General features: G+C 38.9%; 1 protein-coding gene across 7 annotated transcripts in view; it reads left to right on the top strand.

Annotated features, from left to right (window-relative positions):
- Positions 1-13,502, top strand: part of LOC135210966 (zinc finger FYVE domain-containing protein 1-like) — a 450,218-nt gene that overhangs the window by 362,091 nt on the left and 74,625 nt on the right. For all 7 annotated transcript variants that reach the window (XM_064243949.1, XM_064243953.1, XM_064243952.1 and 4 more), the window contains one exon: positions 880-1,008. In XM_064243949.1, the coding sequence (XP_064100019.1) occupies positions 880-1,008 (129 nt within the window). The remainder of the gene's footprint in view (positions 1-879; positions 1,009-13,502) is intronic.

Here is a 13,502-nt window from a genome sequence, read left to right as displayed (position 1 = left end):
TGTATATGCATGAGTTGGCAGATCCCACAGATTCCTTGCTGTACAATCTTTGATGTTTTAACTGGTTTCCAGCTGGTGCAAGATGGTTTGTCCTGTTGTTAAGACCTCAGGTTTGTTAGCTATGAAAAGTACAAATTAATTAAAAATTTGTCATTTTGTGGAGGGTTAGCTCATGTCTTTGGTTTTAAAGTTTTTAAGCAGACTAGAACAGATTTTGGTGTACAAAACTCTTGTCATATTCATACAGTAAGTTAGAAGAACCTTTCATATAGTCTGATGTAAGATCAAGTTCTGTTGTTATCCATTAATACTGATAGTACTGTGTTCCTTCATCCATCTGAAAGCTTATGAGATGAGCAGCTCTCAAACTATCATATATCATTGGCCAGATGGAAGAAATACAAATTAGGAGGAATGGGTGTGGTTAATTTTAAGAAACCACTGCACTAATATTAAAAGAAGGAGACTACAGTAATCAGTAAAAGTGGATGCACACAGAAAGTTCATGGCTTTTTTGCAGGTGGGAAGAAATGGTATCTGAACTGAGCAACTGCTGATGAGCAATGTTTTATCCTAGTAATTGTTGATATGACTACTCAGAAAACTTTGATGAAAAAACATGGTCAAATGTGTGTTAATAAAGGTGCAAAAAATTATGTTCTGTTTGGTCAGTTTGTTATTGATCATTTATTTCAGGTTGTAGTTGGCTCATCCTGCATTCATAAGTCTGGGCTTTTATGTTATTTTTTTTGTTTGGATAGAATGAAATGCAGAATTATTCTTAAGTTTGCACATTTTAGGAAAATTAAATAAACCCAGGAAATTTTTTATATCCGTTAGTTCCTCTTAAAATGTATAAAATATCAAATTAATTTCCAGGTATTGGAAGGAGTTGCTGCCTTGGGTAATGCACTCTCAACCATTTCTGCCCCACCAGCAAAGGTAGTTTCATCTTGGCTAACAGATCAAGTCAACCCTGTATATTGGAGGCCAAACCATCTTTGTACGGTATGCTATTTAATTTATTGATGTATAGAAGGTTAGTTAGATTAGGAGGTGTCAGATTTAGGTGTGATATGTTTTATGGGGCTTTTTAATTGTAAATACAGTATTGTATAGAAAATCTACTATATCATGAGTATGGTCTAAGGGTTTCTCCATTGATATTATACATGTAATTGTAAGTTGTTCCAATGGGAATACAAACTGACTCCTTTCAAGTGGAGAATATCTCTAGTGCATAGTTGAATGGTTAAATTATGCAGTTACAAAGTTAACTGTTTGGTTGGTGCTAGTGAGAGGTGCCACTTGATCTTTTGACTGCATGATGTGAATGGTACCGCTCTCACCTTTCCCTTGGATAAACAACTTAGTTTACATTAATTTGTTTCTTGGTTTTTTATGCTTTTTTATATGTATTTTGTGTATTAGTATCTATTGATGTGTTTCATAGCTCATGGAGAACAACAAGCAACATAGGTGTGAGGGTCCAGGGCAATGTTTAACTTTTTTGTGTCCTACATCAGTAGATCCGTGTAAGTTTTATTCACATTGTTGAGGTGAGGTCTGTCTGTTCTTTCCCATGTGAGGGATGTGCAAGTTGAGTTTCTCCCGAGTGGAAATGTTTAGCAAGAGGAAGAGAAAGGAAAAAAGGCATTTACTACTATCTCTGTTTTATTTAACTGGAGAAGTTGGTAAATTTTGTATGATCCTTCTTCTACCACCTTCTGTTCCCTTATTACCATGTTAGAGTGCATGTTGCTGCTGAGGTTTAGCTTTACCACATCCAAGAAAATTATGCCACACTTTGTCCAATAGTGTATCTCCTTTGGGATCAGTGTTTCCTGTGATGTCTTTCCCCTCTGATAATGGTGATGAGTTATCTTTTGATTATTTTCTCAGTTATCTTTTGATTATTTAAGAAAATTTGGTTTAAATGGAATTTACAGGTAAGCATGCTTCTCAGCTTTTATTGGAAGTTTGGTGGAGAACAACAGCAAAGAACTCTAGTTCCCCAGATCAGTTTGGTGGTAGTTCCGTAACACTCCAAGTCCACAGCTCATCTGATACCTACAGTTACTTCACATTTTCAATAATTACTTGAGTTATCCTTCCTACTGATCTGCCTCAGAACAAACCTATTTCCTTGGACATTCATCTACAGGTTCTGGTTATTGAATAACAAGCTTGCTTTGTGAAAGAGGAAATGAGCATGTCTTCCTCCTCTTTTTCATCCTCATTATTGTCATTGTCTTGATTGTTGTTGTCTTCCTCTTCGCAATGCACTGGTTCCTTACACAGACAGAAGAGGAAGAAGGGTAGGTCTAAAAGATCTCATAGGATATGGAAATTTTCATCTCAATCCAGGGAGTGTAGCCCTGATAGATCTTTGAGGAATCAATCATTGTGTGGACATCACTCTCATACTTGCTTTAGTGAATGCTTGAGAACATATTCCTCATCTCATGTACACTTGCTGTCTCCTTGTACTCAGTCTCATGGTAGGGTGAAGGAGGTGGGGAACCGCCTTGCCACCCTTCTCCACCACACTCCTCAAGGGAGTCCTGGGGAAGTGGTGGGTACTACAACTACCCAGCTCATAAGGATATCCAGTCTAAATGATTTGCTGGCTCTCTCTCACAAACCCTCTCTGTGGATGGAGAGAGGTGATCAAGCTTCTTATTTAGTACTTGGCTTTCTTGGAGTGTTCTTTGTGAGTTCTTCTACCTATGCTTAAATGTCTCCTCGTCTTCCTGCAGAGAGCTGGGTAATCAAAGCTTTGTCTCACTCATCTACAGTCTCTTTGAATGCCAGTTTTAACAGAGGAAATGGCTCAAGGAATATCTCCAATTCAACATTTGCCATTCTCCCTCTGCACTAAGTTCACCAGGTTCTTCCAGAGAAGAGCAGTGTGTTTACAGTTCAGGTCCTTGAGAATGTTTCCTCAGCTGAAGAAAGGTCTTTGCATTCCTTAGAACCTAAGATTTTCGAAAGTTCTCCCTGTCCAGAACCACTAATGATGAAGCTGAAACATTTTAGGGGGTTATTTTATTAATTTGTGAGAGTAATAATCTGGAGAGGGCTACCTCAGCTACTTGCTGGCCCATGGCCATGTCTACGGATGTTGGCTATGGGTGGCCCTTTATAGATATGTCCCATCAATAAAGCTTAAAGTTCCCTCAGTTACCGATGGTTATGATGTTTTGTAGGAGGAGAACAACTTGGTTTGGTGTACAGACTGATATTTTCTTGCCTCCAGCTGTTCTTGCAAACTCCTTTCCCAGCTGTTGTCATTGTAGAAGAGATGGTATGTTCTAGGGGTTGCAGAGTCTACTCCGTATCAGTTAGATTTGTTAGCCTGTTGACTGACTAATGACCTACCCCTCAAGAGACTTTGTCAAGAAGGCATAACTTTAAATTCTTCAGGATCAAGTGCCTTAACTGTGAGGCTGTTTCTGCCTTGATTTGGTTTCATGGCTAGATCTATGGCTAAACTTATTGACAAAATTCTCAGTTGTTTCCCTAGAATTGAATGGACACAGTGATAGAGGTAAGAAGAGCAGATTGTAGAGCCACTATTCTCAGTTGAGCCGTGTCTTCTGAACCTTCATATAAGTCCTCTGGTCCTATAGTGCAGCAGATAAGTAGAAAAATACTTTAGTTTGTGATACAAGCAGGAAATTTGGCACAAGTACTCATTTAAAAAATCTGGTTACGTCATGAGTATGAAAGCCATACTCGTCCTTGGATATCCTCACATCAAGGAACGTAGGTGAATTCTGTGTTTCTGTTTCAACCGTAAATCTAATGTTATTGTGTTAGTTGTTTAAATACTCGAGAAAGGTATCAGCATGGTAATTACATCTGAACAAGGCGAAAGTGTCATCTATGTAGTGTCTATAAAAGAGTGGACGTAAATTAGGGGGACATACATCTAAAGCTTGCTCCTCCAGGGAGCACATAAATATGTTAACAAAAGTAGGCCCCCAGTGGGCTTCCCATGGCCATCCCCTCAGTCTGCTTAAAAAGGAAGAGTATGGCTTTCATACTGGTATTTATAGAAAGAGCACCTTTACTGGCCTGGGGACCAATTTTTATAGCTCATGTTTTTTTAACTTGAGAATGAATTTCCTGTCCACTCTCCTCCATAGAGCCATTAATCTGACATCAAGCTGGTCTACCTTTCATACTGAAGTGACTTTCCTTGCTGATTACTTTAATGATAATTATTTCCCTCAAGCAATTTTTCATAGATCCCTTAATAAGCTACTTAACCTGAAATTCAATCCACCCCCAATAGTCCATAGTGTCCCCAAGCTCTGTATGTTTGCTAGATTTCCCTTTCTACATAATAATAAATTTAGGAAAAAATGCATCTGCCTATTCAATGAGCAATTACCTGCCCTTAATTTAAAACTAATTCCCATAAACCCCCAAACTATCGGCTCACTCTTCCAAGTTAAGGATAAGATCAGCCTCTTGTTTGCCTCCGGTGTCATTTATAAGTATAATTGTCCCAGATGTGATCTTGGCACTTACATCGGTTGCATCAGGAGGCTGCTAAAAGTCCAAATTTCTTCTCATCAAGGAATTAGGTTTTGAACGGGTTGTTGACTTCAAATCCAGAACAATCTAACATAAGAAATCACATTAAAAGTTGCAAAACACACATAGATGCCAGTCATTTTAATATTATAGGAAGAACCCAACATATAGACGAACTAACCACCTTTGAATCAATAATGATTAAGCTAACTGTACCTACTCTTAACCACCAATCTTCTTCCACCCAACTGTTTATTGCCTAATTACCTGTTGCTTTGTTTACACTCCCCTCCATAACAATTTTTCGTGTCAGTTCTCCTTACACTACCGCTGTGGGTAGGTGTCTTGTTTGTTCAATTATTATTATTTCAGAAGGAGACGCTCTCGTAGACATGTTTTGTTAACCCTTAAACACCTATTGGACTTATTATACGTCGATGAAAATTGTCTGTTGGGTGCTTAACCCTTAAACGCCGAAGCGGTAAAAAAAAAATTGTCTCCCGTGTGCCGGAGGTGTTTCAGAGTGAGCGCGGAAGCGGAAAAAATATTTTTTTCAAAAAATCACAGCGCGCTTAGTTTTCAAGATTAAGAGTTCATTTTTGGCTCCTTTTTTTGTCATTGGCTGAAGTTTAGTATGCAACCATCAGAAATGAAAAAAAATTATCATTATCATATATAAATAATGCGATATATGATAGCGCAAAAACGAAATTTCATATATAATTGTATTCAAATCGCGCTGTGCGCAAAACGGTTAAAGGTAACAAGTTACTTTTTTTTTGTTATAATGTACACTAAATACTAAATTGCAATCATTTTGGTATATAACACATTGTAAAACGATAAAAGCAACACAGAGAAAATATTATCACAATATAATGCATGAATTTGTAACGCGTGGACGTAAACAAATATTTTTTTCAAAAATTCACCATAAATCTAAATATTGTCCTAGAGACTTCCAAATTCTTTCAAAATGAAGACAAATGATTGAATATTACTATACTGTAAGAGTATTAGCTTACAATTGCAGTTTTCGACCATATCTGACGAGTTAAAGTTGACCAAATGTCGAATTTTTTTATATATATTTTTATATGCAATTATTTCGGAAATAAGAAAAGCTACAACCTTCAAATATTTTTCGTTTTATTCTACATGAAATTGCGCACATTTTCATATATAAAACTCTATGAAATGCCTAATATGAAATGGAGCAAATATTCCAAGAATGGGATGTACGCATTTCGGAGATTTGTGGTGGAGAATCCGCGCGCGGAGGGAAGGAAAGATTTTTTTTTTAAATTCACCATAAATCTAAATATTTTGCTAGAGACTTCAAATTTGTTTCAAGATGAAGATAAAAGACTGAATATTACTAGACTGTAAGAGTTTTAGCTTACAATTGCGTTTTTCGACCATTTTGGTAGAGTCAAAGTTGACCGAATGTGTTTTTTTTTTCTATTTATCGTGATTTATATGCAAATATTTCAAAAATGAGAAAAGCTACAACTTTAAATTATTTTTTTGTTGTATTCTACATGAAATTGCGCACATTTTCATATATAAAACTTTATGTAACGGCTAATTTAAAATGGTGCAAACATTACCACAATCGCACGTATGATTTTTTTCGGAAGAGTTACCGCACGGACGTAAGGAAAAAGTTTTTTCATAATTTCACCATAAATCGAAATATTGTGCTAGAGACTTCCAATTAGTTGCAAAATTAAGGCAAATGATTGAATATTACTAAAATATAAGAGTTTTAGCTTACAATTGCGTTTTTCGACCATTTCGGTAGTCAAAGTTGACCGAAGGTTGAAATTTTGGCAATTATTGTTATTTATATGAAAATATCTCAAAACTGATAAAAGCTACAATCATGAGTATTTTATTGTTGTATTCTACATAAAAATGCGCACATTTTCATATATAATACTTCATGTAATGGCTAATTTACAATGGTACAAAAATTATGTCAAAGTGACGAAATAATTTCCGAGATGTGTCACAGATACTTTTTAGTGCGGCAAGAAAGAAATTCGCGCTTGCGCGCCTGCATAACGATTGTAAACAAAACAACACCTTGATCCGTGAACTCCCAGCATCCCCCAAGGCGCGTGATTCAAAAGTTTTAGGCTGGTAGGCCTATAAGTATTTTTCCGCGAATTTAAAAAAAAACTTTTGTAAGTCGACGTAAAATACGTCCAGTCGGCACACGAGAGACAAAAAATGTCGACGTAAAATACGTCCAGTCAACAGTAAAGGGTTAATTGACGTATGATACGTCGACGCAAAAAAGTTTTTTAAATATTCAAGGAAAAATAGTTATAGGCCTACTTGGCAAAAAATTTTGAATCGTGCGCCTTGAGGGATGCTGGGAGTTCACGGATTAAGCTGTTTTTTTGTTTAAAAGCGTTCCCCAGGCGCGCATGCACGAATTTCTTTCTTCTTGCACTAAAAAGCATCAGCGACACATCTCGGAAATTATTTCGTCACTTTGAAGTAATTTTTGCACCATTTTATATTAGCTGTTACATAGAGTTTTATATATGAAAATGTGTGCAATTTCATGTAAATACAACAAAAAACAACCCATGGTTGTAGCTTTTATCAGTTTTGAAATATTTTCATATAAATAACGATAAGTGCCAAAATTTCAATCTTCGGTCAAATTTGATTGGACCAAAATGGTTGAAAAATGCAATTGTTAGCTAAAACTCTTACTTTCTAGTAATATTCAATCATTTACCTTCATTTTGCAACAAATTGGAAGTCTCTAGCACAGTATTTCAATTTATGGTGAATTTTTTAAACAAAACTTTTTCCTTATGTCCGCGCGGTAACTATGCCGAAAAAATCAGAAATTCTTTCGTCCGATTGTCGTAAAATTTGCACTGTTTTATATTAGCCGTTACAAAAAGTTTTATATATGGAAATGTGCACAAATTCATGTATAATACAACAAAAAACAACCCATAGTTGTAGCTTTTATCAGTTTTGAAATATTTTCATATGAATAACGATGTGCCAAAATTTCAACCTTCAGTCAACTTTGACTTGACCAAAATGGTCAAAAAATGCAATTTTAAGCTAAAACTCTTACATTCTAGTAATATTCAATCATTTACCTTCATTTTGCAAGAAAATGGAAGTCTCTAGCACAATACTTCGATTTATGGTGAATTTTTGAAAAACATTTTCCTTACGTCCGCGCGGTAACTCTTCCTAAAAAATCAGAAATTCTTTTGTCCGATTGTCGTATGTTTGCATCATTTTATATTAGCCATTACAAAAAGTTTTATATATGAAAATGTGTGCAATTTCATGTAGAATACAATTAAAAACAACCCATGGTTGTAGCTTTTATCAGTTTTGAAATATTTTCATATAAATAACGATAAGTACCAAAATTTCAACCTTTGGTCAAATTTGACGGGACCGAAATGGTTGAAAAACGCAATTATTAGCTAAAATTCTTACATTTTAGTAATATTCAATCATTTACCTTCATTTTGCAAGAAATTGGAAGTCTCTAGCACAATATTTCGATTTATGGTGAATTTTTGAAAAACATTTTCTTTACGTCCGCGCAGTAACTCTTCCTAAAAAATCAGAAATTCTTTCGTCCGATTGTCGTATGTTTGCACCATGTTATATTAGCTGTTACATAAAGTTTTATATATGAAAATGTGTGCAATTTCATGTAGAATACAACAAAAAATAACTCATGGTTGTAGCTTTTATCAGTTTTGAAATATTTTCATATAAATCTCGATAAATAGAAAAAATTCAACCGTCGGTCAACTTTAACTCATCCAAAATAGAAAAACTTCAATTGTAAGCTACAATACTTACAGTTTAGTAATATTCAATCAATTACCTTCATAGTGCAACAAACGGGAAGTTTCCAGCACAATATTTCGATATGTGATGAATTTTTGAAAACAACTTTTTTTTTTTTTTTTTTTTTTTTTTTTTTTTTTTTTTTACGTCCGCTTGTTACGAATTCATGCATCATTTTGTGATAATATTTTCTCTGTGTTGCTTTGATCATTTTACAGTTATGTACCAAAATGATTGCAATTTAGTGTACAATACAACAAAAAAATTAACTCATTAGCTTTAACTATTTTGCTCACAGAGCAATTTGTATACAATTATATATGAAATTTTTTTTCGCGCTGTCATATATTCTAATATTTATATATGATAATGATATTTTTTCATTTCTGATGGTTGCATACTAAACTTCAGGCAATGACAAAAAAAGTAGCCAAAAAATGAACTCTTAATCTTGAAAACTAAGCGTTCTATGATTTTTTGAAAAAAACTTTTTTTCCGCCTCTGCGCTCACTCCCGAACTCCGCCAGCATATGGGAGATGATTTCTGAAATACCGCTTAGGTGTTTAAGGGTTCAAAATGACTGCTGCTTCAGCACTATTAATCTTGTAGAGAGTCTTCCCTATTTTTCTTATGATGGCTTTCTCGTTGTTGCTAAGACTGGTGAACAACGCACCAAAGGGCATGGTAAAATTCGGTTGAGTCATTTGGTTTATTATTGCTTATACAATTCTCTCTCTCTCTCTCTCTCTCTCTCTCTCTCTCTCTCTCTCTCTCTCTCTCTCTCTCTCTCTCTCACCAACGCGATGTTTCTTCCTGATCCACAGGACATTATCAAGCGATGACTGCTGAGGGACTGAATTCCAGTGGCGAGTCCTTCTTCTTATATTGTGATGTTGCGGGCTCTCGAGTACAGTCTAGAGAACCTCTCCCGCAGGTCGAGTTTTATTGGTTCCTGGGAAGGTGACTCATACAGCGACCGTTACGAGTCTTGCAAACCTTCTCAGGTGGGGGATATCACTGGGAGCCTCTTGATTGGCTGCTACCTGAGTGACGTCACCCCTGGTATTATTCTCATAATGTGCTCCACATCCGATGTTTGTTTCATGCGCGCTGGTACTTTCATTGGAGGGGAGGGGCGTGGTCCTCCTCACAAACGACGGTATCAGGAACGCTTCTTGAGTGGTATTAAGGGGAGGCTTTTGCTCAAGGATAAGCAGCGCTTCTAGGAAGCGCAGACGTTGTGGGTCAGGGGCTCTCCCGATGATCTTGACATTCCTGATGATGTCGTCCCTCGTGATGTCTTTCTGGTGTACTGCAAGGGCTTGCTGCCTAATGGCACCCTCCTGGATGTGGCAGGAGATCCTTTTAGATAGGTGCATCGTCGTCATGCTGATGTAAATCCCAGGGCATCCTTGGGCGGGGTATACGTATCAGTAGACGACGTTGGACTGCTTTAGGGGGTCTCCTACAGCCAGGGAGGGGTTGTTCTTCATCAGGTGGTTCTTCGTACGCCGATTCTTGTAGTAAATAATGAGGGACACTCTCTTCCCTTCCTCCATAGGGCAGATGTGTTCCTTTATTATTTTCTTCATGGCTGCTTTGTCCTCCTTGTATTGGTTGTGCATGAAGGCTTTGTAGAAAAGTTTTATATCCTCCGGGGGTGGAATGTTCCTTCTCTCTTCCTCCATCATGTACCACTTGTCAAGGGCGGCTCGTGTTTCTCGGTTTACGAGTTTATTCGAGTACCCATTATTAATCAGCATCTGGGATGCTCGGTTGAGTTCGAGGTGCGTGTCCTGCCACGTCGAACAGTGCGAGAGGGCCCTCCTGATGAAGGCCCTGACAGTGGTGGTCTTGAACCACGCAGGACACTCGCTATCTCCATTTAGACAAAGCCCAAGGTTCGTAGCTTTTGTGTAGACTATTGTTGTTAGCTTCTGATTCGTCTTCATGACAAGGACATTGAGGAAGGGGAGCCGATCGTTGCTGCTGTACTTGACGGTGAAGTTGAGTGTGCTTTGACGCAGGAACTGCTGTCAAAGGGCTTCTACCTCATCCTCGGAGTCGGCTTGCACGAAGATGTCATCAATATAGTGTCCATGTGTGCGGGGACATCTATGTTGCAAGAAGACCCTTTCTTCCACTTCTCCCATGTAGAAATTAGCGAAGAGGACTCCTAAGGGGGACCCCATTGCTACGCCGTCCTTTTGGTGGTACATCTGTCCTCGGTGGGTGGTGAAAGGGGCTCTCTTCATACAGATATCCAGCAAGGTTCTTAATGAGTATTCTGGGATGTTCGGGGGTTTCATATCAGGATTCCTATATACCCGCTCCATGATGATCCTTATCGTCTCGTCCCAGTCGACTAGAAATCTCAAAATCAAAACTGGAATCTTCGGAGGCTTGAAAGGCTGTCCTGAGTTTCAGGTTAATTAAGAGACATTACTATTCGTCGCAGTCACATACCAGAAGAGTCAACTTACAGCTATGCGCCAATTACTTGGACGGCGCAACTGATAACAGACGCAGGTCATGAGGAGAACATACTAGTATATTCATAGGTTCCTGTTTTTGTTCGCACAAACACAGGCAAAAGTTGAGCACAGTTTAATGGAGTAAAAGCTGGCGAGAACTTGGCGAGAACTTACCACTTCTTGCTATGCATTTATCTTCTCCGTGCTCGAACCTCATGAGGAGGACTACACAGAGAACCTCCTCCTATCTCCTTCAGATGCCTGTCCTGAGGGACAACGACATCGATCTTGACACCTGAAGAATAGCCATTACTGGCTTTCACAGGTGGGTCCGAGCCTCCAACGTGGCTTGGTCCTTTGTCTCGCCCTGTGCCACTGTCATGATGGAGTGAAAACTATTTATCACTGTAGATGTACGACCCTCCTTGGAGGTTGTACATTTGGAGAGACTCATACATGAGTACCCAACACAGCTCCAGTTCCATGAGTAGTGTCCTAATAACCAGAGACAGGAGAACGAATCTGGGTTTGAACTCCTGGGGCTCCTGAGACACTATATTTTGGGGATAGCATCCCTGGTTCCTGTTCCAGAAGGTGCAGGTGAGCCGAAGAGACAGCCAACTGCTCCCTCCCCAGGGAAAGGATGCAGACCCTCAGAAGTTACGAGGCGAGACTTCTTAGGGGGCAGAGAAACTACCTTCCTCTTCTTAGGCCATGGAAGCCTTCGAAGAGGGTGGTGAGGAGGTGTCAGATGACGAAGATGATGACCCCCATGAAAACTCACTGCAACATGAGAAGGGAGGGTGCTATGTCATGGCAAGAGACTGCACTGATCAAGAGCAGAGAGTTCATTCGGTAGAGCTGAGCATGCCTCAGCTCGGCAGAGCTGGTCGGTCAAGCAGTCAAGGGAGCTGAGTAGATCACCACTATATAATTATGAATGGTAAACATCAGCAAAGAACTATCACTTCTTCCCAGTTAACTGTCGTTCTTTGAGGCCGAAGCTCCAAGATGAAGAATAAAGAGGGATTCTATGTCTGCTGTCCTATGTGTTCGGATCCTAAGGTCCAAGACATGAGGATGGTACTTACCATTCACCCAGGTGTTGCATGCAGTACCAAGCTCTGCATAACTCCAAACCAGACTGAAGAGCACACTCATCTGTACTGTTAAAGGCTGTTCTTGTTATCCAAGCATTCATGATAGCAAGCACTGAAATTCGTAAAAATTCCCAAGCTCGGTGAGAAAACTTGACTCTTGCTAGACAATAATCAGGCGACCTGATTCTCGGCAACATGATGAAGCCGAGCACTTAGCGAGCCCCAGCGAAACCAAGGGATCCAGGTGCTTGGCGAGACTCCCGATTATTGAGTGATTTTGGGGATCACGGAAAACCTGATCACTCAGAATGCCAGAAGTTCCAAGGAATTTAATTGCTTAGTGAGACTCCCAATTTTTGTAATGACAATCATGGGGGATGTCTGTCTCGCCCGAGTGTTTGGAAATTACTGAAATTATAACACAATGAGAATGCCAGAAATTCCAAGGTATTTGAGCATTTAGCAAGATTCCTGGGTATTGTATTAACAATTATTGGGAATTCTTGTCTCATCCGAGTGTTTGCGAATCATAGAAGACCAAAGCACTCAGAGAGTGCTAGAAATTCCAAAGAATTTAAGCGCTCAGCAAGACCCCCAAATTTCATCAAACGATCATCGAGTAGGGACCCCTCCTCGACTCCTATAGAAATCAAGGAGGAACAGGCATATAAACAAGTCTTACATGCGAGCATTTAAGACTGGACTGTGAATACAATTCAACAGAATATGCACTTGAGGCTCCTAAAACTCAGGAACCCATCGGGGACTGCAAAATGAAATATGTCCAAAGGACAGAAGAGCCAGGAGAACGTAGTCTCCAGGTGTTCGAATCTTAAGAATCTAAACACCAGATGTCGATATGGTAAGAGGTCTCTACGTCATTGACAGAAGATCCTTCCTCAACGACGTGGGCATACATCTGGTGGGACCCTAAGATCCCTCCAGGAATGTAGTCCCCCGATGCTGAATCAGCACTCTGCAGGATCCCTCCTATTCACGTCGCCCTTCCCAAGGTAGCCATAGGAAGTAGAGGGAATAGGCGAGGAAGATTGGACACTATTGCTCGCCTTCCTAGCAGAACTAGCAGGATTAGCACTCGGAATCTCCGGAACGAGTGCCCAATATAGAACTAGTGTTAGGGGCAGAACCTCTAGGACTAGGCAGGATCTGTTTTATCAGATACTGTGTTGGCTGTTTAACAGCAAGTTGTTTCTATCAATGTGATCCGTAATTTGATCTGCAATCATGGACTCAAAATCTTTCAAACGACCGACATTAGACAGATTGGTCTATAATTTCCCTGCTCTTCTCTTGGACCTTTTTTGAAAACTCGGGGCACATTACCTAGTTTCCATCCTTTTGGTGCCATTTGTTGTTTTGCACTTTTTCTGTAGGTTATATAGGTGAGGAACTATCTCCTCTTTTAATTCTTTAATTTCTCTTGGATGAATTGCATCCTGGCCAGGAGATTTGAACTTGTTGAGTTTGTCTATTTTGATTTTAATGTCTTCTTCTGTAAATATTATTTTGTCC

The sequence above is a fragment of the Macrobrachium nipponense genome, chromosome 4 (assembly GCF_015104395.2).
Source record: "Macrobrachium nipponense isolate FS-2020 chromosome 4, ASM1510439v2, whole genome shotgun sequence".
Lineage (NCBI taxonomy): Eukaryota > Metazoa > Arthropoda > Malacostraca > Decapoda > Palaemonidae > Macrobrachium > Macrobrachium nipponense.
The sequence above is the reverse complement of the archived record's forward strand: the minus strand, read 5'-3'. Positions and strand labels throughout refer to the sequence as shown.